The sequence below is a fragment of the Capricornis sumatraensis genome, chromosome 16, assembly GCF_032405125.1.
Source record: "Capricornis sumatraensis isolate serow.1 chromosome 16, serow.2, whole genome shotgun sequence".
NCBI lineage: Eukaryota > Metazoa > Chordata > Mammalia > Artiodactyla > Bovidae > Capricornis > Capricornis sumatraensis.
This window is the reverse complement of record NC_091084.1, coordinates 43,162,667-43,187,778: the sequence shown is the minus strand read 5'-3', so window position 1 is coordinate 43,187,778 and position 25,112 is coordinate 43,162,667. Positions and strand designations below refer to the sequence as shown.

The following is a 25,112-nucleotide window of genomic DNA, read 5'->3' as shown; positions in this document are numbered from 1 at the left end:
ACCTACCTCATTTGGTTGTTCTTTCAATTAAACAAAGTAACACATCAGAGATGCTTAGAAACAAACGGTAGCTCTGATGACATAGCATTTTCCTAGGCTAAGAACCTACCAGCCTGGAGGCAGGGTGTACATATGAAAGGGGAAGATATTTATTCTGATGACCGAAATCCTAAATAGCTCTTAGCCCCGTGTTGTCTAAGGAAGCAGGATGCTGCCTTCCCTCTGGCTTTGCGAATGCTCTGCCCCCATCTCTGTCTCCATTTTCATTCAGCCATCAGATCCACTAGCGAATCACCAGGGTCCTGGTGGGCACAAGGCACTGTGTGAGGCCTTGTGGGAAAGAGAGAAGGACTCAAAGAGGAAACTTTCATTCAGAGCTAAGTAACTACTGAGTCTCAGTTTCCTCATCTATAAAGTGGGTAAAAATACTGGAAAAATTAAAGAATACAGTGCGACACGTACCTAGCACATTGCTTGGATCAAATCAGGTGCCCAATACATGGTCGTGCTGATGCCTTCCATAAAGTCCAGTGGTTGCTGTTTAGTCGCTAAGTTGTGTCCGACTCTTTGCAAACCCATGGACTGTAGCCCACCAGGTTCCTCTGTCCATGGGATTTCCCAGGCAAGAATACTGGAGTGGGTTGCCATTTCCTCCTCCATAAAGTCTAAGCAGAGAGTCACAGAAAAAAAGGCAGCCTGTCTTTCCCCTCCTCAATCCCCAAGGCCCAGCTCAAATGCCAGTTCTTCCGGAAGGCTTCCCAGAATGACTGAAACCTCTCCCTGGTCTTCCCCAGGACTCTCCCCTTCACTTGTGACCAGTGGCACTTAAACATTTTTACATTGTGGGTAATGGCTGTTCGTCTGTGGTTTATCAGCTGCCCTAGGCTGGGAGCTCGCTGGGAGTGGAAACTGTTCCTCCTCTGTCCTCAAATCATTGGTGCTGAGTGTGATGCCTCACGCTCCCTGAACATTTGTTGGATGAATGGGTGAGTACCGTCAGCAAAGCTCTGAGCAGGGTCACTCTCTGGCTATGCCAGTGATCAGATGTGTGACATTGCTCTGGATCTCAGTTTTTCCTCCAGTAAAATGAGGACCTTGGACTACATTTTAGGGCTAGATTTACATTTTAGCTTGCTTCAAGCTGCTCAGTGCCCCGTAAGGGAAGCTCATCCAGGTAGGGGAGGAACCCACAAAGTGAGCTAGGTCACACATCTCCATCACAGGTCAGGGGCTCAGTGGAAAAGCATCTAAGCCAGGGGCAGCTACTGGCAGTCACAGTACAGGGGCCAGGGAGGAACAAATCAATGGAGCTACAGGTACCAGTACCCAGGCAGTACCCTACTTGGTTAGATGAAAAATCAAGCCCTCACTCCAGCAGCACAGGTGAGGTCAAAGGGCAACTGTGCGCGGTCTCATAGGCCAGCCTTCCATCAGTGCTACTCAACTCAGCCTTCTTGCCCACTGATTTCACATCCCCCTGGTTTCTTTCTGTTCAGACCCTTTCTCCCTAAAATTTGACTTACCTCTAGAGCTCCTGAGATATGGGCTTTTAAAAACAGCTAGAAATGAGAATCTCATTTTTGCATCAGTGTCAAAAGAGAGCCATAGGCTGTATGTACTACTTGCTTCCATCCTCAGACTAGAACTCGCCTAAAGTAGGGAACCACATCTGGTTCACCACCGCCTCCCCTGTGCCAAGCTTAGAGCCCGGTGCTTGGTTTGCCGAATGCATGCATGTGAATGACTTTCGGAGCAGAACAGGAATAAGTATCTGTGGGCTTGAGCAGACAAGCAAGGCAGTCTCTCAGTTCAGTTCAGTTCCGTTCAGTCACTCAGTCCTGTCCGACTCTATGCGACCCCATGAATCGCAGCACGCCAGGCCTCCCCGTCCATCACCAACTCCTGGAGTTCACTCAGACTCGCGTCCATTGAGTCCATGAGGCCATCTAGCCATCTCATCCTCGGTCGTCCCCTTCTCCTCCTGCCCCCAATCCCTCCCAGCATCAGAGTCTTTTCCAATGAGTCAACTCTTCGCATGAGGTGGCCAAAGTACTGGAGTTTCAGCTTTAGCATCAGTCCTTCCAAAGAAATCCCAGGGCTGATCTTCTTCAGAATGGACTGATTGGATCTCCTTGCAGTCCAAGGGACTTTCAAGAGTCTTCTCCAACACCACAGTTCAAAAGCATCAATTCTTCGGCACTCAGCCTTCTTCACAGTCCAACTCTCACATCCATACATGACAAATGGAAAAACCATAGCCTTGACTAGATGGACCTTAGTTGGCAAAGTCATGTCTCTGCTTTTGAATATACTATCTAGGTTGGTCATAAGTTTTCTTCCAAGGAGTAAGCGTCTTTTAATTTCATGGCTGCAGTCACCATCTGCAGTGATTTTGGAGCCCAAAAAAATGAAGTCTGCCACTGTTTCCACTGTTTCTCCATCTATTTCCCATGGAGTGATGGGACCGGATGCCATGATCTTCGTTTTCTGAATGTTGAGCTTTAAGACAACTTTTTCACTCTTCTCTTTCACTTTCATCAAGAGGCTTTTTAGTTCCTCTTCACTTTCTGCCATAAGGGTGGTGTCATCTGCATATCTGAGGTTATTGACATTAGGGCCTGGTAAATAAAAACAAAACCCAAACAGCCCTATGCCTGGCCCCTGCCACAGTGAGTCCATACCTGTTATTGGACCCTCTGGCTCCAGTTCTTTGTACTGGTTTCCCCTGCCCCCAGCATTATTTTCAGCATAGCCTCCCACCCAGCATGGGGGTGCTGGTATCCCACAGACTCTGAAGGCTAACAGGCAGGACAGCTATGGGCGGCAGCTGGCACTCCAGCTGCAGGTGCCAACTCTTGTTCATTCACACCTCTTCTTGCTGAGCCCTGAGGCCCTGGAGATGCTGGAGGACACCTGGGTCACTGCGTGGTTTGGGGTAGCCTTTCAGGAAATCAGTCCCACCAGAAGACATTCCATCCTCCACAGATTTGCTATCAGTGGGAAGTATTTGATTGATTGCACTTTGAGCGCTTTCCACTACTGGGGAAGTGGGGGGTGAGGCGCGGGATGTGAGCTCACTGCACGGCCTGGTGTTCAGCTTGGCTTGTCTTCAGCACCAGTTTGTCTTTTCAAGCTGCTGAGCAAGATAGGCTGCGGGCCAGGAGTGGACAAGGAGACCTTTCCTGCTGGCCGCACCACGGGCTGGGCCAGTGTGTCCCTGGCCTTTGCCAAGGGCAGCTTGCCTCCCAGCTGTGGGCAGCAGGACCCCTGGCCTGAGGGCAAGAGACAGCTCTCCTGGGTCCTCCCACACTTGGCTCAGCGCTCCAGCTCCAGGAATTGCCCCATCGACAGATGGCTACCCAGCCGACCAGAGGGATAGTGCCACTGGTATTTGGTTCCTGCTGGCTTTGTCAGCCAGATACTGGTCACCTTGGCCAGTCTGTAAAGCAAAACGGTCCAAAGCTCCCTTGTGCAGACTGCTTCCAGGCAGCTCATGAGCTACGGGCAGGCACTTTGCCCTCCTAGGGTTGTTCTTGGTCAGCCGGGAAATATGTTAAGGAATTCCTGGTTATTGAAGTCAGTTTCCTTTATTGGCAAAGGAACACAAAACGGTGATGAACCACCCGTCCACACCATAGCCGGACTCAAGCAGGCTCAGCTGTGTGACATGCCAGGGCCTCAGCAGAGTGCCTTGTGAGGACAGAGAGGCGGCCGACAGCACGCAGGTTAGAGCCAGAGAAACTGACAGAGCTCTGGGCAGGCCCACAAAGAGGCAGTGTTCCCAGGGCCAGGCACGCTGAGGCATTGTGCACTAAGGATGCTCTTTTGGGTGGCTCAGTGGTAAAGAATCTGCCTACCAGTGTAGGAGACTCAGGAGAAGTGGGTTCAATCCCTGGGTGGGGAAGATCCCCTGGAGGAGGAAATGGCAACCCACTCCAGGATTCTTGCCTGAAGAATCCACTGGACGGGGAAGCCTGGTGTGCTACAGTCCACGGCGCTATAAGAGTCGGACACGACTAAGCACCTGAGCACATGCTTTCCGGTGGAGCGGCCCGTCAGTGGGAGGCCCCAGCCCCCAGGACGCAGGAAGGAAGGTGGACCGAGCCAGCGGAGTGGGACCCCAGCACCTGGAGGCACAGGGAGCAGGGTCCAATCTCTCAAGGAAGAGGGCTAGCCAGGAAGAGGTGCGGAGCCAGGCCCTAGGGGAGTGTTCAAACAAGGCTGCATCCCTGCAGGGGCCTGATGACTCTCAGCTGGGTGCCCTGGTGAAGGGCACAGCCCTAGGACCATGTGGGCTGTGACCAGACACTAACATGATGGAATCTGCCAGAGACAGTTATCGGACTCCCTTCTACCCTCAGTCACTGGCCAAAGCAGACTCAGTCTGCCGATCAGGGCCTGAGTAGGCAGGGAGGGGCAGGCAGTGCTGCCCAGAGCGGCCAGGAGCTCGAGCCGCGTAAGCCGTGTCCTCGGGAGAGTGCTGCCGGATGACACGCGAAGACACGAATCTGTGGCCTCGGCCGAGAGTAAGTCTCAGGCTGGTGATGAAGGGGGAATTTTGTCAGGAAGAGGCAGCCCCAGGCATAAGGAGCAGCAGTGAGAGCCTCCAGGACTCTTGTAGGATTCAGGACCAGCTGCTTCCCAGGTGGCACTCACTAGTGGTGAAGGATCTGCCTGCCAACGCAGGGGACATAGAAGATGTGGGTCCCATAGAAGATTCCTGGGTCAGGGAGACCCCCTGGAGGAGGGCACAGCAACCCACTCCAGTACTCTTGCCTGGAGAATCCCATGGACATAGGAGCCGGGTGGGCTACAGTCTACAGCGTCACAAAGAGATGACTGAAGTGGCTTAGCACACACTCATGCCTCCATCTCGAGGTTGCTGGGTATGTGGGCATGACCCTGAAGTCACACTGGTCAAAGGCACAGGGGTGGGTGGTGACAAGCAGCCTTCTGCTGAGCTGGCTGACGGCCCACATGCCTGGTTGTACAAACACCTTTAAGCTGCCTGAGCCTTGGCTGTAATTAGATTAGCTATATGGGATTCTTTAAGCTCCATAAAGCACAATACTGTTGGACCATTCTTTTTCTCTGCTTTTTTAATTTTTGCAATTATTCCAGCTGCACACAAAGCTGTTGGTATTTTTACAGCCTGGAATGAGTATCTCTCGTGTAGGACAGCATCTTTGAAACATTAAACAATGATTAGGCAGGCGCTGGGCCAAGGGATGATGGGGGCTTTCCGGGAAGTGCAGGGGGACCCAGCAGCTGGCGGCAAGCAAGCTGGCAGCTCTGATGCTATTTTGTCACTACACTGTGATTTTCTTACCAACAATTAAAAATAGCAATGACCCACAGTTGTACGATCACCTGTCATTCAGCAGGGTTCTGAAGATGCCCTGGGTGATGGTGGAAGGGGCTAAACCACAGTGGTGGGGACTTGCTCACCTCAGCTCACACGCGCACACACAAGCCCAGCACTGTGGACTGAATGCGTGTGCCCCCAGAACCATATATTCAAGTCCTAATCCCCAAGGTGAAGGTATCTGAAGGTGGGCCCTTTGGAAGGTAATTGGGTTTAGAGGAGGTCCCAGGGGTGGAGCCCGCATAATAGGATTAGTGCCCTTATCAGAAGAGGAGAAGACACCAGAGCTTAGCTCTCTCCACACCTAGGCACCAAGGAGGGCCATGTGAGGACGCAGAGAGAAGGCAGCTGTCTATGAGCCAGGAAGTAGGCACTCAGCAGACACTGAACCTACTAGCACCTTGAACTTGGACTTCCCAGACTCCAGAACAGGAGAGGTACACCCCTACTGTTTAAGCCACTCAGATCACGGTGTTTTGTCACAGCAACCCAGATGGACTAAGACCCCAGGTACACATGTGCTTGCTCAGAGCGCTTACACATGACCACATGTTAAATGCACACTCACAGGTTTGTACCCACTCACCCACATGTGTTCACACGCACACATACGTGTGCGCACAAGCATATCAGCTTCCCTCTGTTTCTAAGAAAACATCAAGCTGACTCCCTCTCACAAGGTGACCTAAAGCACGGCTGCCAGCTCCACCTGTTACCTCTCAGCTCTGAGCCTAGAAGCCTCTGTGCAGTGTCCCGCCTTCTTACCGAGCCCAGGGCAGAGCTCCAGCTGAGGAGATGGCCACACCTTCTCTTCAGGGCCTTCTTCCCCTCCTCCTGCACTCACCCTGCTGCCGAACATCTCTCTTTGTATGGAGGTAAGAGAATGAGGGTAAAATTCAAGTCAGAAACCCATGATGCACCAGAGGCAGCCTTGTTTAATAGTCAAGGGTGCAGGCAGGCTCTGAGGCCAGACAGCCTGGGTGCAAACTCTGTCTCTGTGTGACTCTGGACATGTTTCTCAACTCTTTTGTGCCTATTTCCTTCTTATATAAAATGATATTAATCATGGTCCTTACCATTGCCACAGAGTGCTGATTAATTTATGAAAAATTACTTAGAATAGTCTCTGGCACAAACCTGGTCCAGCCAGCAGGGGGGTAGCACAGAGGGACACCAGACTGCCTGGAAGCAGTGGCCTGGGAGTGGATCCTGAAGCCCAGAGCTGGCAAAGGGGCTGGAAGGGAGGGATGAGTGTCATTCCAGGAGACAACTAAGCAGGTCCCACAGTCACCATGAGCAAGCCTGAGGGGCCTGGCCGTGGGCTACCATGTCCATGTACAGTGCAGACAGCAGAAAGACTGGCCACTGGACCAAGCAGGGACACGGTATGGAGGTGAGCAGTGAGCCTTGGCAGGAGTCAGGAGACCCAAGGTCCCATCCGGCCTCTGTCACTCACATAATGTGGGGCCCTAGCCAGTCTCTGCCTGATGTAGATACTGGTTCCCTCCGGAGAGCCGGCTGGGGCTTGCCTGTCAGACTGCCTGCCTCCTGACACTGTGGTGGGGGAAAGTGTCAGTCACTCTGTCATCATGTCCAACTCTTTGTGACCCCATGGACTGCCAGGCTTCTCCACTCATGGGATTTTCCAGGCAAGAATGCTGGAGTGGGTTGCCATTTCCTTCTCCAGGAGATCATCCCAGGAATCGAACCCAGGTCTCCTGCATTGCAGGCAGACTCTTCACCATCCGAGCCACCGGAGGGAGAGTCCGTTTGGCCTGTATCTCAAGGCCTGCATACTTCTAAGCCTCCTCCTGCCAGAAGGTGTGGAAGGCTTTGAGCAAACATGGCCAGTGTGAAGGTTGGATCCCTGGGTGAAGGATATCCACTGCCCAGGAGACAGTTCAACCCCAGCTGAAGCATGCGAGGTGCTGGGAACTGGCCATTCTCTTGTTGGAAGGCAAGGCATCAGGCTGGTGTAGGCTGGGCAAGTCACTGCCAACCACGTGCTGACCAGAATCTCCAGGGAACGAGACGCTTAAAAGAATATTTGATATCACCATTGCTTTGATGTGCTTTTAGTCACCAAATTCAGATTCATTTTGCAATTTCAAGTAGCATGAAAGAAGACTGCCTGATTTTTCAAGTTTATTAAAAGAAGACATGAGTTAAGAAAGGAAACAGAGAAGCTGAGCACAGCAAAAGAAGTGGGGGTGGCTGGACTGTGGGATGGGGTGACTCGGGGACAGCTGGTGGGAGAGCCGGAAAGGGCTCATGTTCATTGAGCACCTGGCCAAGTACTGAATGCCTGAGTCTCATGAGAGCGTTCACCATGTGTGTGGGGTGGGTGATGTGGAGGTAAATGTTTAGCTGTGAGTTAAAGTACTTGGCACAAAGTATGTGGCCATTAAAAACCTGTTGAGGAAATGGATGAATGAAGTGAATGATCAAGTGAACGAAAGCCAAGAATCAAAGGCAGAGATGATTTTATCAGCTGCAAGTCCTGGTACTTCCCTCCCTCTGAAGGTCTATGAAGGTTGAATCACTCAGTCCCAGCTAAAGACATTGACCCATTGGGATTCACTGAAAAGCACAGTAATTAAAACCAGGAGGCTCTGAGCTGTGTTCCAACCATTGCCTTGAGATACTGCCTTAGAGTGGCAGGGCAGGCAGCCTGGCAGCCACTGTCAGGAACGCCTACAGGGGCTGGGTAACATGGAAGAGAAGAGGCTCAGGTTGGCCATCTGACTCCATGCGTAGGACCTGAGGTCAGGCCATGATGGTGTAACCGCAAAAGAAGCTCCCCTTCTGCTCTACACCCCTTCCCCCATTCCTGCCATCTCCCTAGGATGCAGCAGAGAGGGTCCCAAGGGCCCCGCCCCAGGAGGAAATACTCCACCCCACAGTGCCTACTGCCAGGCTAGCCCTGGAGGCTCAGAAGTGCTTGCTGTCCCAGGCTCCTCAGCTGCAGCACACAGGATGATGGGAGACAGAAATTAGAACTGTGATTCCCAGAGAAGGTCCCATTGCATCAGAATGCTCTGGGGTGCTTATTGATGTGCAGATTCCAAGCCTTGCCTCAGGCTACAGAATCCACATGCGTTCTTTCACTGAATCAATATTTACTGAACACCTACAAGAACCAAGCACCATTGTAGGTGCTGGAGACACAGCAATGAACAAAACAAATGTCCCTGCCTTCATGGAACATGCATACTGCTGCTGCTAAGTCACTTCAGTCGTGTCCGTCTCTGTGCAGCCCCATAGACGGCAGCCCACCAGGCTCCCCCGTCCCTGGGATTCTCCAGGCAAGAACACTGGAGTGGGTTGCCATTTCCTTCTCCAATGCATGAAAGTGAAAAGTGAAGTCGCTCAGTCGTGTCCCACTCTTAGCGACCCCATGGACTGCAGCCCACCAGGCTCCTCCGTCCATGGGAGTTTCCAGGCAAGAGTGCTGGAGTGGGGTGCCACAGCGGAGGGAAAATGTACAGATAAATAAGGAGAGTAACTAAGTGAGTACAGTGTATCAGAGGGTGACAGATACTGTTGAAGAAAGGAAGCACTCAAGGGATGAAGAGAGACAAAGGTTAAGGCTGCCATTTTAATAATGTGTCATTTGCAACATTTGAAGGGATAAAGGAACAAGCGGTGCAGTATCAGAGGGCAAGAGCATTCCAAAAGGCAGGGGAGTGTGTGCATGCTAAGTTGCTTGAGTCGTGTCCGACTCTTTGCAACCCCATGGACTGTAGCCCACCAGGCTCCTCTGTCCACGGAATTCTCCAGGCAAGAATACTGGAGAGGCTTGCCATGCCCTCCTCCATGGGATCTTCTGACCCAGGGATCAAACTCACCTCTGTCTCCCGTATTGGCACGTGGGTTCTTTACCACTAGCATCACCAGCGGAAGCAAGTGCAAATGTCCTGAATCAAGAATGTGCCTGGTATAATTCTCCGTTATTTTTAATCAAGCTCAAATGTAAGTGTTTTGAGGCCACTTTAGAGGACTGACAGCATCCTGCACAGGTGCCAGCCCCTGAAAGAGTGGAGCTTGTTTAGGAAATTGCTAAGGTGGCAAAGGACAGGGACTCCATGTCCTACACAAGGGCCTCCTGCATAAACTTCAGTCCTTGACTTCTGGGACGAAGATAAAGGTCTTGAGTGGCGTGGATGAAGAAAGCAGTGATTGACTGTTTTTGTGTTTGTGAAAACACAAGCCTGACCCCAAAGCAAAGGTGCCCTTGGGGGTCTGGGGGCAGTTGGGGAACACGAGGCACCAGCACATACAGAACCTGTGACAGCCACTTGGAAGACAGTCTCTGGAAGCTCTGTTCTCCGGCTTCAGGCTTCACTTAGAGTTTTAAACACCAGCATCGCTTCCATCATGCATAATCTCATTCAAGCCTCCAAACAATCCCAGAGGTAAGAATCATACATCTCAATTTTATAGATAAGGAAAATAGGGTTCACAGAGGTTAAGAACACACAGCTGGGAAGAAGCTAGAAAGAGCTGGAACTAAATAGCTGGCCTAATGTGAATTCCGGCTCATCCCACCAGGGCACACTTATTCCGCGAAGAAAGAAAAGCCTGGGTTGCTTCTAACTGGGAGCCGCACGGCAGTTGTTATCGTTGCTGTTTCTACTGCTCTCATTTTAACTCTTCCTTGGTGCTCTCTTTGCAGCTTGCGGCATGTTCACCCTCATTACCCTGTGTGTCCTCGGTGACCAAGGAGCACACAGGGAGGGGCAAAGCCTGATGTCTACACAGGGCACGAAAGGCTCCTGGCTGGCAAGTGGCAGAACTGAGACCCGAAACCAAGTCCTGTTATGTCTCATCCCACTTTGCTTTTAATCACAGGATTCCCTGATGGCAGGGACTGGATACGACCCATCACTCCCTCCACGCCCTTGGCCCAGGCTGGGCACCCTAGGAATGTTAGCTGAGCTTAGTTGGCCTGATGTCAAATCAATGAAAGTCCGGTGCTGAGTGGGCTGATGCCCTAGAGGGAGTCCTCCAAGGATACAGCCAGAGCCACCTTCCCCGTCAGGCTGGGCCCTCAGGCAGCCCTCGGCTAAGGCTAGAGGTGTTCCCCTTCCTCCAACAGCCACAGTCTCAATGTCTCTCCCACCCCTCCTTGAGAGCTCAGCGCAGGCTGGTCTCAGGGAGACCCATTACTGGTCAGATCTCCAGCCCATTCCCCACAGGGGCCAACCCTTCATTGCCTCCAGCTCCCTTCCCATTAGCCCATCTGCTCTTTCTTCCCAGAGGCAAGCCTGGTTTCTGTGCCCTGGGTCCCATCCTCTCCTCCCTTCTCAGAGGCTGTCCTCACCTTTGCCTCAGAGAACTCAGGCGCGCCCTCCCCAGATCAAGGGCCTCATATGTCCCCTCTCCAGACTAATTAAATTACTAGAGCTAAGGCATGACACCCCTAGATTCCTTAAAAGCTCTCCAAGCGATTCTAATGTGCAGTCAGAGTCACGAGAACAATCTGCCTTTCAGAAAGAGAGAGAAAAAAACATAACACAGCACAGTACAATAGAACACAATAGAAATGAATAACATAGGCCAGATTATAACAGAGCGTGTCAGAGCGCTGTGCACATTATAGGAATCAACTATTGTTTCTTAAAAGTTTTGTTTCAATTGTGTGTGCGCGTGTATGGGTATGAGTAGGCCTGTCATCCTGGGTCATGACTGCAGACTGTGGTTAACTGGTGGAAAACATCGCTCCAGCTCCTCCTCGGCTCCTGATTCTCCTTCACAGTCAGCATCCCTGATGGAAGCATCTACCTCCCAGCTGCTCCTCATCTTCCTCTGGCTTCCGCAGCCCCGCCCCCACCCTTCCCACTAAGATTTCCATGATCTGCACCCCTCAGATCTAATGCCTTCTTCCTAGACTCCGTGTCCTTCCACTTGCCTGTGAAGGTGAAAGTCACTCAGTCGTGTCCTACTCTTTGCAACCCCATGGACTATACAGCTCATGGAATTCTCTAGGCCAGAATATTGGAGTTGGTAAGCCTTTCCCTTCTCCAGGGGATCTTCCCAACCCAGGGATCAAAGCCAGGTCTCCCGTATTGCAGGCGGATTCTTTACCAGCTGAGCCACAAGGGGAGCTCTTTGAATGCCTTGGGCTTAGTCAAAGAGGTGGCTTGCTTCTGAAATTCTCTTTGTCCTCAGAGTCTGGCTTGCCCTCCGGATTCACTTCTCTATCATCTAACCCTCTTCCTCCTGACTCCTAAACACCTATCCTTGGCATCCTCTCAAACTTCTATTTCTTTTGTTCTCTCCTCTTCAGTTTTCCATCCTTTCCTCCCAACCAAAGGCTGTAATTAATGTGTGTACAAGACTCCCCATTCGCATCCCCATACTTTCTTATTGGGCTCCAGTGTGTGGTTGGCCAGCTGTGGCGCAGTCTCCTGGGCATGGAGGTGGGGGCTGGGGAGGGGTGATGATGATGGATTGCTGATGGTAATGATGATGGTAATGATGACGGATCTCATTGCTCAACTCATAATGAGATCCTTGACCATGTCAGGCAAGTGAGGTAAGCAAGGGAGGATAACCATCCCCATTTACAGAGGAAAAACTGAGACTCTGAGAGGCTGAGGAGAGTTTCTGGGGTCACTCACCCATAATGGAGAGGGTCCTAGAACCCATGCCTTCAGACTTCAGAGCTCTTTCCCTTCACACCATGTGCTGGAATGCAACACATGCATCCTATTCATTAAACCAGAGATTCTCAACCAGAGCTGTGTTTCAGAATCGTCAAGGATGCTCTTAAAAGCAGAGATGGTCAGATTCCATCACAAACTTACTGGGTTAGAATCTTCTGGGAAGGCTTTTGCTTGATTTGTATTTTGAAGTAATTACAGATGCACAGGAAAGTACACAGAAGTACACAAGGAGGTCCCATGCACCTTTTACCCAGCCTCCCTCAACGTTAACATCTTACACAACTATAGTATGATATCAAAATGAGGACACTGACGTTACCAAAATCACAAGGCTTCTCCAGGTCTTTTCAGTAATATGTGCACTCCTCTGGGTGTGTCTTTTCAGTAATATGTGCACTTCTCCGGGTGTGTGTTTTCAGTAATATGTGCACTCCTCCGGGTGTGTGTTTTCAGTAATATGTGCACTTCTCCAGGTGTGTGTTTTCAGTAATACGTGCACTCCTCTGGGTGTGCGTTTGTAGTTCTGTGCAATTTTGTCAAGTGTGGCCTTGTGTAATCATCACCAAGTCAAGGTACTTAACTATGCCATCAACTCAATACTTCCCAGAGCTTTGGGTTTAAAAGCGCCCCCCCGCCCCATCTCTGATCTGATGAAGAACCCACCCACTCTTCCTCCTGCCCCCTATCCTGGGAATGACCGCCGTCCTCTAAGTTACCCTGGTTTGAGACTGAGCCATCATTTACCAGCGCTCCTTTGGCCTTCTCTCGGTCAAGAGATCCAACAGATGCTTCCTTTATAAAACCTCTCAGGCTCATATCTGGCCCTCAGTCCCCACACCCAACACAACTCCAGGCCCCTTAAGTTCTTGCTATATGTATGGCTGCAGTTACGATGCATCCGGTTCCCTTCTTCAAGATGTCCTGTTCCCCCAGCCAATGATATAAAACACATCCAAAGCCCTTCATTGCCCAGTCCTCACTGTACCACTCCTCTTACCAAAATATGGTTATCACCATTTAGAAAATTAAGTCCAAATCATTTAAATTCAAACATGAAACCCTCTATATGTGGCTCACTTTCCTTATCTAAATTTCTCAATCTCAGTTTTCCCCCTCTTTCCCACATGAATTAATGACAAAACAGCATCCTTCAGGCCACAATAAGGTTTTTACCATGGGAATGAAATGAAAGAATGGCTCTTCCATCCCTTGCCTCCTGACAATGTAAGAGGCCAGGAGGACAGCTGGCCTTGCTGGAGCAAGATAGGGTTCACGGGCAGGCTAGTCATAAAATAGCACTGTTAGCCACTGGGGAGTGGGAGCTTTCTCAGTATCTACTCCTTGGAGCCAGGCAGGTAGCTGCATAGGTAGGTCTCCCTACTTGAGGTCTCCCTCACAACAGGCCATCACCTCTAAGCCTCCTCTGCCTATCTGCTGCCATCCGAGGTGCCTTTTCCTTCCTTCACATCCACGGAACAATGAGAGTCACATGATGCATAAGCACTGCCCTTCAGAAAGCTCTAAAAGTCCCTTCTTACTACACTATACTACACTTCTTACTGCACGATAATAAAATGAAATAGAAAATTTGCTTATAGAGATTAAAATATTTCAATTATCTGATACGCTTCAGCTTTAATTGATAACAAAATACAAATTGCTCATCTGAACTTCTCATTACAGCAACAGATTCACTGGGAAATTTACTACCTGACATCAGAGAAAATGTTAAAGATAACATAAGCCCAATGACTGTGCTCCTGTGACCAGGTTGCATTATCTGTAGCACATTCATATTAAAGCTCCTATCGGGAGAAGCGGTTCTCAAACTGTCTCAGTGCATGGTCTCTAAGTTTGGAAACTATTATGGAGCTGGTATACATGGGAAGAATCAGAAGTCATGGAATAGGTACCAAGGGAAGGAGGTACCTGGTAGTAGCTGGAGAAAGGGAGACATGCTGTGAGGGCTTCAACAAGGGATTGCAGGTCGCCTGGGGCTTTGCTCAGGTCAGATGGAATGTGGAGCAGGGGATGCAGAAAAGAAGCTAGACTTTCAACAGCTCTGATGCTGTCACTGCAGTGTTTATCTTCCACCATCCTCACCATCAACACCACTATGACTACCACCAGCCCCATCAACACTCCCACCATTGCCACCACCACTGCTAGGACAACGGCAATGAAAAGTCTTCTAGGCCAAGGCCAAGGCACAGAGCAAAGTGGAATGACGCTTCACAGAAAGAGTCACTGGAAAGGCTCACTGTGTATGTGGAGGGGTGGAGGTCACGACTATTTATCTCATCCTATTGCACCAGAATGTTGAGGGAGAGAGTTGACAGCCAGCTAGGAAAAGCTTGGGGACCCGGCCCCTCCGGAACGTGAAGAGCGCGCAGCTATGGACTGAACCTTTCAGAGTGGTAACCGTCGTGAACCTCTCCTCTCGGAGGCAACGTCCCAGAGAAGGAAGAGCCACAGAGAGCCTGCAGAAAATGAGAACCCTGCACGGAGGCGGAGACGCCCGCACAGGGCAGGGAGCCTGGCACTCACCGTTACTGCTGTAGTCATCCACCAGGATGATCTCCTTGAGCAGGTGCGGAGGTGTGCGCTCGATGGCCGAGTGGATGGAGCGCAGCAGCACGGAGAGCGCTTCATTGACAAAGATGAACACGATGCTCACCTCTGGGAGGCTGTCGGGGAATGAGAGGTTGCGGCACCTGGAAAGAAGAGCAGCCAGGCTCTTAGATCTGGCACTGACTCGGCAGGGGTCGCCCCAGGTGCTGGCCTGCCCATGTCTTGGCTCCAGCTTTGCTGGAAAGCTCAGGAGTCCACATTCTCCCCTGGGGTCTTCTCTTTGATATACTTAAGATAATCACAAAGCATATAGCAGACAAGCCCTCAGCCACTGAAACCCGTTTGCCCCACTACAGAGTCTGAGTTTGTCAACAACTCTCCCAGATGAACAGTTTTATCACTAGACCCTAGTACAGGGCCTGGAACCCTGCAGGCTGTCACCAAATGTTTACTGGAAGAATGACACTGTATTTCTAAATCCAATAGGATGGGAAATGCAACCAAAAGAAAATCTTAGTTTTTCCAAAATGACAGCCAATGCTTAAATGAGGCCAGACCTTAGATGACCTACTTCAGGAGAAAAACATGTCTCCTTCCAGAGACTCCTCCTGCCAGAATCCACTTTTCCTCACTCCTAAAGGAACGCTGCCTAGAGCCTCTCTTATGCCTCTTTCATCTTATGGATTCAGCCTCCAGAAACAGGTGGAAACCAGACGCAGAGTCTCAACATGATAGAGAAATGGAAGGACAATTTGGACCTCATTTCACAGATGAAGATGCTAAGGCTCAGAGAGGCTAGGTCCCCACCATGTGTCAGCTGCCAAGATGAAACCTCAACTCGGGTCTTTTTTCTACACCAAGGCTCTCCCTTCAAGGAGAAGTGGTCAGGTGAGAGACTGCCCCTAACTCTCCCATTGCTTCCCTAGATCCATTGAAACCCATTTGGAGGTCTCTTATCCAAAGGACGTGAGGCAAAATCACTAAAGTCTGCATGCTGCTCTCCATGGGAAGAGGAACGTGAGACCCTAAAATTAGACCCCATCACGAGGCCAGACATTAAGGAATGTCATGGCTCACAAAGGCATGTCGATTTCTTCTCCTGTAAGCATTGACTTGGTAGATGGGAAACCACTGCTGGTGCCCTTCTCTGACTGACATTAAATACTGTTCCAGAGGGCACCGAGCGCCCATCTTCAGGACAGCTGAATGAAAGGAAAGAGCAGCAATTGTGGTCCTGACCTCAGTCCTCGGCTCAGAGTGGAGGCTGCCTGCTCCCACTATCGGCCACCAAAGGTTCCAGGGGTTCAGCGCTGGTGACCGTGTTGCACTGCTCCAAAGTGGGAGGTACAGTCAGGTGAGCATAATGCAATAATGAGCGTAATAGCACAGGGCTTCTGCTCATTGTAATTAAAGTGCTGCAGGATAGGGATGGGCCTCCTCTTCCTTAATGAGGAAGGCTGCAGGATAACCAGCGCTGAGCAATTTTGGAGAAATCACAGTGGGGCCCCAGCCTGCTTAAGTGCAGGAGATTAATAAACTAAAATCACTATCTCTATGGTTACCAGAAATTTACAGAAACTTCTCATTCTGTTTCCAGCTCTCTTTTTCTCTCACGAAAAAAATGAATGGGGGAAGGGAAAGAACCGAGGTTTCATCCAAATCTGCTTCACACTTAGGATGTGAGTAAAGCCATCAGGGTAACAGATTGGTGTAGAATTCATTCATTCTTGCATTTAATGGAATATATTGAGGTTTTTTTCCACGAGGCGGTATTGCATTCACGGTTAAAACAACAAGGACAAAGTGCCTGTCCTCATGGAACTTGTGCTCTGCAGTGGGAAACAGGCAAACACAGCAGCAAGCAAATGATACAATTTCATTCACGCGCTGAAATGAAAAGTAATGTGGTGTTAGAGGACAATGTGGTGCCTTGGCAGCTGTTCTAGAAGGAGTGGTCAGGGAAGGGCTCTATGAGGGAGAGAGGTTGGAGAAACTCACCTGGCACACCACAGGTGCAAAGGCCCATGGGGTCGAGGGGACAGTGTTGCGACTAGAGAGGAGGTGATGGAGGGAGCCAGCTCAGGTAACTGCAGTGAAGGGAGGAGAGGTGAGGAGGATAAGGGAGAAAGGCTGAATGAGGGAGAAAGGCTAGGATATCTCCTTAAGCTCATCTGCTGCTGCCAAGTCACTTCAGTCGTGTCCGACTCTGTGCGACCCCATGGACGGCAGCCCACCAGGCTCCTCCATCCCTAGGATTCTCCAGGCAAGAACACTGGAGTGGGTTGCCATTTCCTTCTCCAATGCATGAAAGTGAAAAGTGAAAGGGAAGTTGCTCAGTCGTGTCCGACCCTCAGCGACCCTATGGACTGCAGCCCAGCAGGCTCCTCTGTCCATGGGATTTTCCAGGCAAGAGTACCAGAGTAGGGTGCCATTGCCTTCTCCGTTAAGCTCATCAGACCCTTTCAAAAAATGTGTTGTTGTTGTGAATAGTACTGTTATAACAGCAATTAAATGGTGGTGGTTAACAGTCAAATAATTCTTCGGGCTAGTGCTTACTTATGGTTATCAAGACCAGCAGTTGGCCTTTCCTTAGGAATGGAAAATGATAGAAGTATTAACACACAACCTACTTGCTAATCGCAGTTAAAGAAAACACTTTATATGGTCAGACTACTAGCACATGACCTTTATTTTTCTTTTTTGAAAGTGTAATGAACAGCTCCTAATAAGGTCACGATATCAGTACAAGCTGTCTGCCCCACCAGCCACGAGACTGACCCTAGTCTGTTCCTACACCTCCAGGGGTTTCCTCTGAGTTCTCAGAGCCTCTGTATCTAAAGCCTCAGGTGTGTTTCCCAAGTGTTTTTTGGGGTTGAGGGTTAACTGCCTTCCACTCCTCTCTTTTCTTTTTCAAAGCTCCACATAAGCACTGCAAGCTGAATTTCTCCCGGTAATGGATGGCCGTCCTGATGGGCTGAGCTGCTGTGTCTGGTATCCATCTCCTGGTGACCTTTCTCCAAGCAGAGCAGGAATGTTATATTTGTTTTTCAAGCTAAACTCTACTGATCACTATTTTTATATGCAAGACTCTTTCAAACTCAGCGGTTACATGACAACCCTTTTGAACACAACAGAACACCTAGGAGAGTACCTCACATGTGTGTGTGTTCATGTCTCTCCTCCCACTATAATGACTTCCCTGAGAGCAGGGACTCTATTTTGCTACTGTGCTAGCTCCCAACCTTAAACCAGAGTCTGGCGTATAGTAGGTTTTCAGAATTAAACCAACACGGTTATTTATTTTATGGATAAATAACCATGGATACCTTGGAGATATTGCAGGTTTGAGTCCAGACCACTGCAATATGGCAAACACTGCCATGTAGTGAGTTATATGAATATTCTGGTTTTTCAGTGCATTTAAAGTTATGTTTCTATTACATGATAGTATATTGTGTGTGATAGCATTGTCTGAAAAAAAACAATATACATGCCTTAATTTAAAAATGCTTTATGGCTACAAAATGCTAACCATTACATGATAACACAACACTTCAACTTGTAGAAAATTTAGTATCTGTGAAGCACAATAACGTGAAATGCAATAAGACAAGGCAGGTCTGCATGAGGCCTGAACTTCACATGCATGCCACTGATCTCAGCTCTCTCCTTTTGTATCAACCTCCTCCCTAGAAGGAGAGTCAGGTCTTCTCTCACCAGCAGGTCCTTCCTTCTCCTGCTCTCCTTCACTGGGATTTTGGCCCCAGTCGCTCACATTCCATCTCCAGCAGCTCTCAGATCCTCTGCACTACAATTAAGTGATCTCCCCTGGCCAAACGTACCGAGCTCCTTAAATCCTTTCTCCCTCCCTTCTCTCTGGAGAGTCACTCAAGGCCTTCCCAGGATCAGCCTTGGTGCTTTTTCTCCAGACTGCACAGCATCTAACCTTAACCTGGGTCTCTGTGAGTAGAGAGGTGAAGGGTGGGCAAGATAAGAAAGATGAGGTGGGCTAGTTTATAGGGAGAGAGCATTATGGGGGAGAAGGGATGGGTAAAGCCACCCAGGTGCTGACCCAGCTGTGCCCCAAATTGCTGTGTGATCCTGGGCAAGCCACTCCCCTGCTCTCCATGTCTTTTCACATGGAGGCAGGGACAGAGGGAGGCAGGAGAAATGGTCACTTAGGTGTCTTCTCCATATAGTTCAGGATCTTCTCTCTCATATGTGATGAACGGAAAACTTCTCACTAAAGAAATAGTTTGCAAACTTCCTCTTCCTCCTAGCCAGCACCTGGCCATCACCAAATGCCACAAGACACATATATCCAATCACCACTGTAGTAGTGACTAGGCAGTGTGACCAACTCATCCAAGTCTGCCCAGGACTCTCCCAGTTTCAACACTGAGAATCCCAAGCACACCAGGATGGTTGGCCCTCCTATGATAGCGAGGATCTTGTTCACGACTGCGCATGCTCTGCCCGGCACTGTTCTGGTCATCAGCAAGCATTCATTCAGCCAGCATCTGCTGAATAAACTGAGGCTACTGTTTCAAAGCACCCAACACACATATAATGGATACACATAGTCCCGGTTCCTCTCTTTATCTCAACATTGAAGCAGAACTTACAAGACTGAGGGGAGAGGCAAAAGGAGGAAGACCAGCATGTCAGACGAGATGTCCTCATACTTGCCGGTCCCACCACCATCATTACTGCCGGACACTGAACTGGGGACAGGAGCCTGTCTGCAGCAGGGCATCCCGAGTCCTGCCAAAGGAACACACGTCCAAGAGCTGCTATGGAAGAGGGTTGTTCCAGACCAAGCCCAGCACTTCTGCTCCACTTTACCCAACAACCAGCCCCAGCCTCTACCTGAGGGCTATGCCTCTCGTACTCATGCTAATGGTCTCCCCCAGCCCCTGTGTCTGCTGGAGTCTGGCCAGTACAGCCTCTGCTCCCAGAGCCTGCCGTCCCCACCTGCTCTGGTGTCTGCCTCTGTCTATCCTTGTCTCTGCTCACCTCTCCAGAGAAGGGCCAGGGTATGCGAGGGTCAGAGGAGCCACCAGGGTGTAACCAACCCTTCCCTATTTACACGCCTTGAGAAAGCCTGACTGTACCAGACTGGTCCCTTACTCATTTTAAGAGGCATATTCTCCTGTAAAATTAAGCCATTAAAGTTCCCTTTGTACTTTATTCTTGTTCAAAGTTAAGCCATTTTCCGCTAAAGATAAAAACAAGGCATTTCTGAGCGGGGAGAACTGTGGCTGTCTAATAAGCCAAGATTGATGGTCCTGATAAAGTTGACTGCATCGATCCCTGCACACAGAGGTGGTGCGGGGACGGGAGCCTCCCAGCAGAGCTCCCCAGGACGGTTTTGAGCTGTTCATGAGGCAAGTTTATGTCGAGGGCTTTAGTGATGCCATTACCTGCGAGAGGCAGAGAGGCAGTGCCAGACTAAGAGAGGCCAAGTCAGGCACCCGGGAACTGGGTACCAGCCAGGGCAGCAGCCAGACATCTCCATAGTGGAGGGATGGATTCTTCCTGTGACTCTGGCAAATCTATGAGCTCCCAGTGCATCGAAGCGTGGAGGCTGATGGACCCCTTTCAGTGTGAAGACCAAAGCAGAATGTGAGCTGGGGGCTGCTAGCCCATGTGTATGGGGAACTAGGTCTAACTATGCCTGGGTTCTGGGGGTGCAGGAGGGACCCACCTGGACCAAGCAAAGAGAAGATAGCCCTCCCCTGAATACCCACTCCCCTGAGTGTCCCCAGCCCCTCTTTCTTCCTAGGTTTCTCCTAGATAGGATCAAGGGTCTCCCCTTTCCCACGGTCAGCACACAAGGGTTCAGCTGCACTGTTGACCACCTAAGGATGGCACCCTGGGATCAGCAGTGTCTTCTTATCCCTTCATGGCCATCTGTATCCTCACCCTGGCCTCCACCCTCCCACCTGCGCCCACAGGACTTGCTTGATCCTCCTCTGACTTCACTTGGTTACACTTCTGGCTTCTTCCAGAACTTTTCAGATTAGACAGGTTCCTAGCCTGCCAGCATCCAGTCTGCTGGACTTAATGAGACCCAGGGATGAGAGCAGTGTGGGGGTCCTCACTGGGCATGCGTGCAGTCAAGACTTCCACTCCTGGTGGCTGAGATCTCTATCTCTGTAACCTCTGGGGCTCAGAGACTACACTGTGCTTGCTACCCCTACTGCCCAGGGATTCCACACAGAATATCTGGAAGTAACAACATTAATAATTTCCACTTACTGAGTGCTTATGACTCGCCATAAATCATACTAAGAGATATATGTATATTTTTACTCCCCCCCACTCTGATTTTTATTTTTTCCTATAGGAACAGTCCTATAGGGTAAATATTTTATCCCCATTTTATAGATGAGGGCAATTGGACTGAGACAGCAAGTTATTTTCCAGGGCTTCCACCTGGGCTCATTTGCCTCCAAAGTCAGTGCTCAAAGGTCCTGTTAAACTAGGGTCTGCACCTTCCTTCTACGATCATCTAGAGATTTGTCTGGCCAGACACCAGTGTTGTGACAACCCAGAGACCTGGTGGAGGGAGGGACGAAATGGAAGTCACTCCAGGTCAACTCTGATGAAAGACAGGGTGGACACAGTGCATCTAGGAGGATGATGTGGGCTATTACGATAAAGCTCTACTGGTCACATGAAGCCTAGATTGCCTTCCTGTTTCATTGAGCCCATAGCGATAGCAATCCCTGAACACACTCTCTGTTTGAAGCCGGATTCTCTGCCCTCCTCCAGAGCCTGGGTGTGTGGTTTCCGATGGTGTGATTATGCAACTGTGTGTAGACACTGGCCTACAAAGAATCCCAGCCACCTGCTGTCACCCGAGTAAGCTCAGCTCCTTCCTCCCTGACAGCACATATATAACCCAGTGAAGAAAGACACAGTGCGCTTCCTGGCCTGGGGTGTGATCCCTGTTAGACTCTCACAGGCTCCTTTGTTTTTCTTTCATGCCATGTATATTGCTATCGCCACTTAGCTTTTATGTGATTATTTAACAGATGTCAGTATTTCCACTAGACTATAAGCTGCATGAGATCAAGACCACATCTGCTTTGCTCACCAGCCCCCCACCCCCACCCCCGTGCCTCATACAGCATCCAGCACAGAGAACAAACTCAGGAAGCACCCAGTATCTGGCTGAATGAACAACTGAACAAATGTTCAAGCAGTGAACGGTAGAATGAATGCAGGCCCGGGAAAACCCCGTGGGTGGGATTTCCACCACAGCCTAACAGAATGGAATCATTTACTCCCTACCCGACCACAACAATAAGCCCAGATCATCCAATAAGCCAGAGGGGTCGTGGAGGCAATAGGGATATTTAGTGTAGCCAGGGGCTTCAGGGTCCTGGTAGGATGCATGTCTGGCTCAGATGTGGAAGAGATAGTGGACAGGAGTTTTAATCATCTACAAGGCAAGAGAAATGGGCCAGCCTCATCTCAGAAGAGCGTCTGACACCAGAACGACAACAGGTAAAGTTCTAAGTAGAGGTGATCATCAAAGTGTCCAGCTTTCTCTCAGAATCAGAAGTTCTACTAACATCCTTTCAGAGGACTCTACTGATTTGGAGAAAGGATCTGCTATATCAAACATAGACTATAAGTAGAAGAAGAGGGGAAATGAATCAATTAAAATGTAAATAGCCAACAGGAAGCAGGGCAATCATTTGTTCCTAAAACTTATTAGAAATCCAGGGAAAATGGGATTGCTGGGACTACACCGACAGCACCCAGAAAACAAAAGTCAGCTGGCTCTAGTGGAGAAGTCACACAAGGGACTGAGCATCTCCATGTGGTGGGTTTGTGGGTGAGCAGGCCAGGCCTGTGGCAAGGAGAGCTGAGGAACGTTGGGGAGGTGGGGAAGGCAGGCACTACAGGTGGGAAGAAGGAGGATGGGGCATCTTTGCTTTCCAGCAGAGCCTGGCTCCAGCCTCTGATGCTCAGAACTCTGGGGCTGGGGAGAAACCACTCTGATCTGTCTTGCAATGCCCGCCTGGCCCTCCTCTCACCTCGTGTCAGGGTGGAAGGCCTGGCCTGTCACTCCTTGTCTGCTTAGTGGTCCTTCTAGTAACTAGGCCATCCTTTTTACAAATCAGAGGCCCAGATGTGTTCAGTTGCTCAGTCGTGTCTGACTCTTTATGACCCTTTTGACTGTAGCCTGCCAGGCTCCTCTGTCCAGGGAGTTTTCCAGGCAAGAATACTGGAATGGGCTGCCATTTCCTCCTCCAAGGGATCTTCCCAACCCAGGGATCAAACCCGGATCTCTTGCATCTGCTGCACTGGCAGGCAGATTCTTTACCACTGAGCCAGCAGGGAAGCCCAGGGACCCAGATAAAGAGTAACAAAATGTTAAACAGCAGTTACGGTGATGTCGGGCAATGTTCTAAGGCGCCTACATATATTACATGTTCAGTCTCGAAGAATTGATGCTTCTGAACTGCGGTGTTGGAGAAGACTCTTGAGAGTCCCTTGGACTGCAAGGAGATCCAACCAGTCCATTCTGAAGGAGATCAGCCCTTTGTGTTCTTTGGAAGGAATGATGCTAAAGCTGAAACTCCACTACTTTGGCCACCTCATGCGAAGAGTTGACTCATTGGAAAAGACTCTGATGCTGGGAGGGATTGGGGGCAGGAGGAGAAGGGGATGACAGAGGATGAGATGGCTGGATGGCATCGCCGACTCGATGGACGCAAGTTTGAGTGAACTCTGGGAGTTGGTGATGGACAGGGAGGCCTGGCATGCTGCGATTCATGGAGTCGCAAAGAGTTGGACACGACAGAGCGCCTGAACTGAACTGAAACATCTCCAATTTACAGATAGGAAAACCAAGGCATAGAGAAGCTAGTTAACTTGCTGGAGGTCAGCCAGTTTAGAAGTGAGAGACCTGGCCTTGGAATGCAGGCAACTGAGTTTTACATGTTACTCTATAATCTAGCAGAAATGCCATCTGTCTGTCATGTTACCCAGTCTTTCCTCTTGAGTTGTTCTCCTCTGAACATGCCTCACTTTCTCTATATCCCATAAAATCCAATTCTGTAGCTTTGATCCGAGTAGCAGAGTAGAACAAAACTATTCATCTCCCCGTTTTAAGACATTAATATTACTCAAGATTGCATTATATTTAAGAACAATCATGTGTTACTACTGGTTCATAATATGTTTAATTAACCAGGAACCGCAAGCACTTTCCCAGATTGCCCCAGTTAAGAAGTATTTCCTCCTGTGTCTGTGCAGTTAGCATTTTTGATGCAGCAGAATCATTACTCAGGGTGTTGATTTTACCCCTTTGTCCTGAGGCAACCGTCATGGAAGTCTCCTCTTTCAAAGACCTCTGGGTCATCTCCACAGAGCCAAGATTCCAAACTAGAAAAGCTCCCCTAGGAAGGGTGGGGCAAGGGGGCTGAAGAGCATCCTAGAGACACAGACTTACATAGAAACACTGGAAACTTGATCAAGTTTCTTAACCTAGGAAATATTCAGCACTCTCCTATATAAAATGTGAATAATAATAACTACCCCACAGAGACATGAGGATAAAAGTTAAAGGAGAAGGTGGACATTAATCTGTCTGCACAGTGCCTGGCACACAGGAAGGACTGGTGAGCAGACAGTGGCTCTTGGTGTAAATCCTTGGCCCTGGGGAAGCAACCCCTAGATAATCCAGCAATTGTGTCCCAGCTTCTCACCTGAAACTGCCCCGCTTCCCCACCAGGACAAGATACATAACCTGCGGGGCTCAGTGCAAAAGGAAAACACGGTGGCCTTTGTTGAAAACTTGCTGAGAATTTTAACACAGCAACAGAACATTAAACCAAGGGCAGGGCACTTTTAGCCTTCGGAGGATCTTGTGTAAAAGGGGCCCACTGGATAGTGTCCTGATACTAACACTGCCACTGTAAGAAAGTCCTGCACCTTGGTGCCTTCAAACAACACATATTAGTTATCTTCAATTCTGGAGGCCAGAAGTTGGACAGAGGTCTCACTGGGCTGAAGCCAAAGTGTCAGCAGAACCGCATTCCCTTCTGGAAGTTCCAGGTGATAACCTGTTAGACACTGTTCTTGCCTTTTTCAGTATCTACGGGTTTCCCCCGTTTACAGCTCTTTTCCATCTTCAAAGCCGCAGTGTCTGGCTGAGTCCTTCTCACATTGCCATCGCTCTGGCTTTCTCTTCCACATTTAAGTGCTCTGGGATTACTCTGGGCTGATCCAGATAATTCAGGATGATCTCCTTATTCTAAAGCCAACTGATTAGCCATCTCAATTCCATCTGCAACCTTAATTCTCCTTTGCATATACCATGTTCAAAGGTTCCAGAGATCAGGACGTGGACACCCTTGGGAGGCCGTTACCTGCCTATCATACATGCTGCTCATGAAGCCAGTCCTCCTGAACCCCAACGCTCATGAAGCCAGTCCTCCTGAACCCCAACGTTCAGAGATCTCAGAGGTCTGTCTAGTAGCTGCAGC

At 49.7% G+C, this 25,112-nt stretch overlaps 1 protein-coding gene across 2 annotated transcripts in view; it reads right to left on the bottom strand.

The window, feature by feature from the left end:
- The window catches only part of GALNT18 (polypeptide N-acetylgalactosaminyltransferase 18), a 354,973-nt gene that overhangs the window by 155,463 nt on the left and 174,398 nt on the right, over positions 1–25,112 (bottom strand). For both annotated transcript variants that reach the window (XM_068988668.1, XM_068988669.1), the window contains exon 3: positions 14,581–14,747. In XM_068988668.1, coding sequence (XP_068844769.1) covers positions 14,581–14,747 — 167 coding nt within the window. The remainder of the gene's footprint in view (positions 1–14,580; positions 14,748–25,112) is intronic.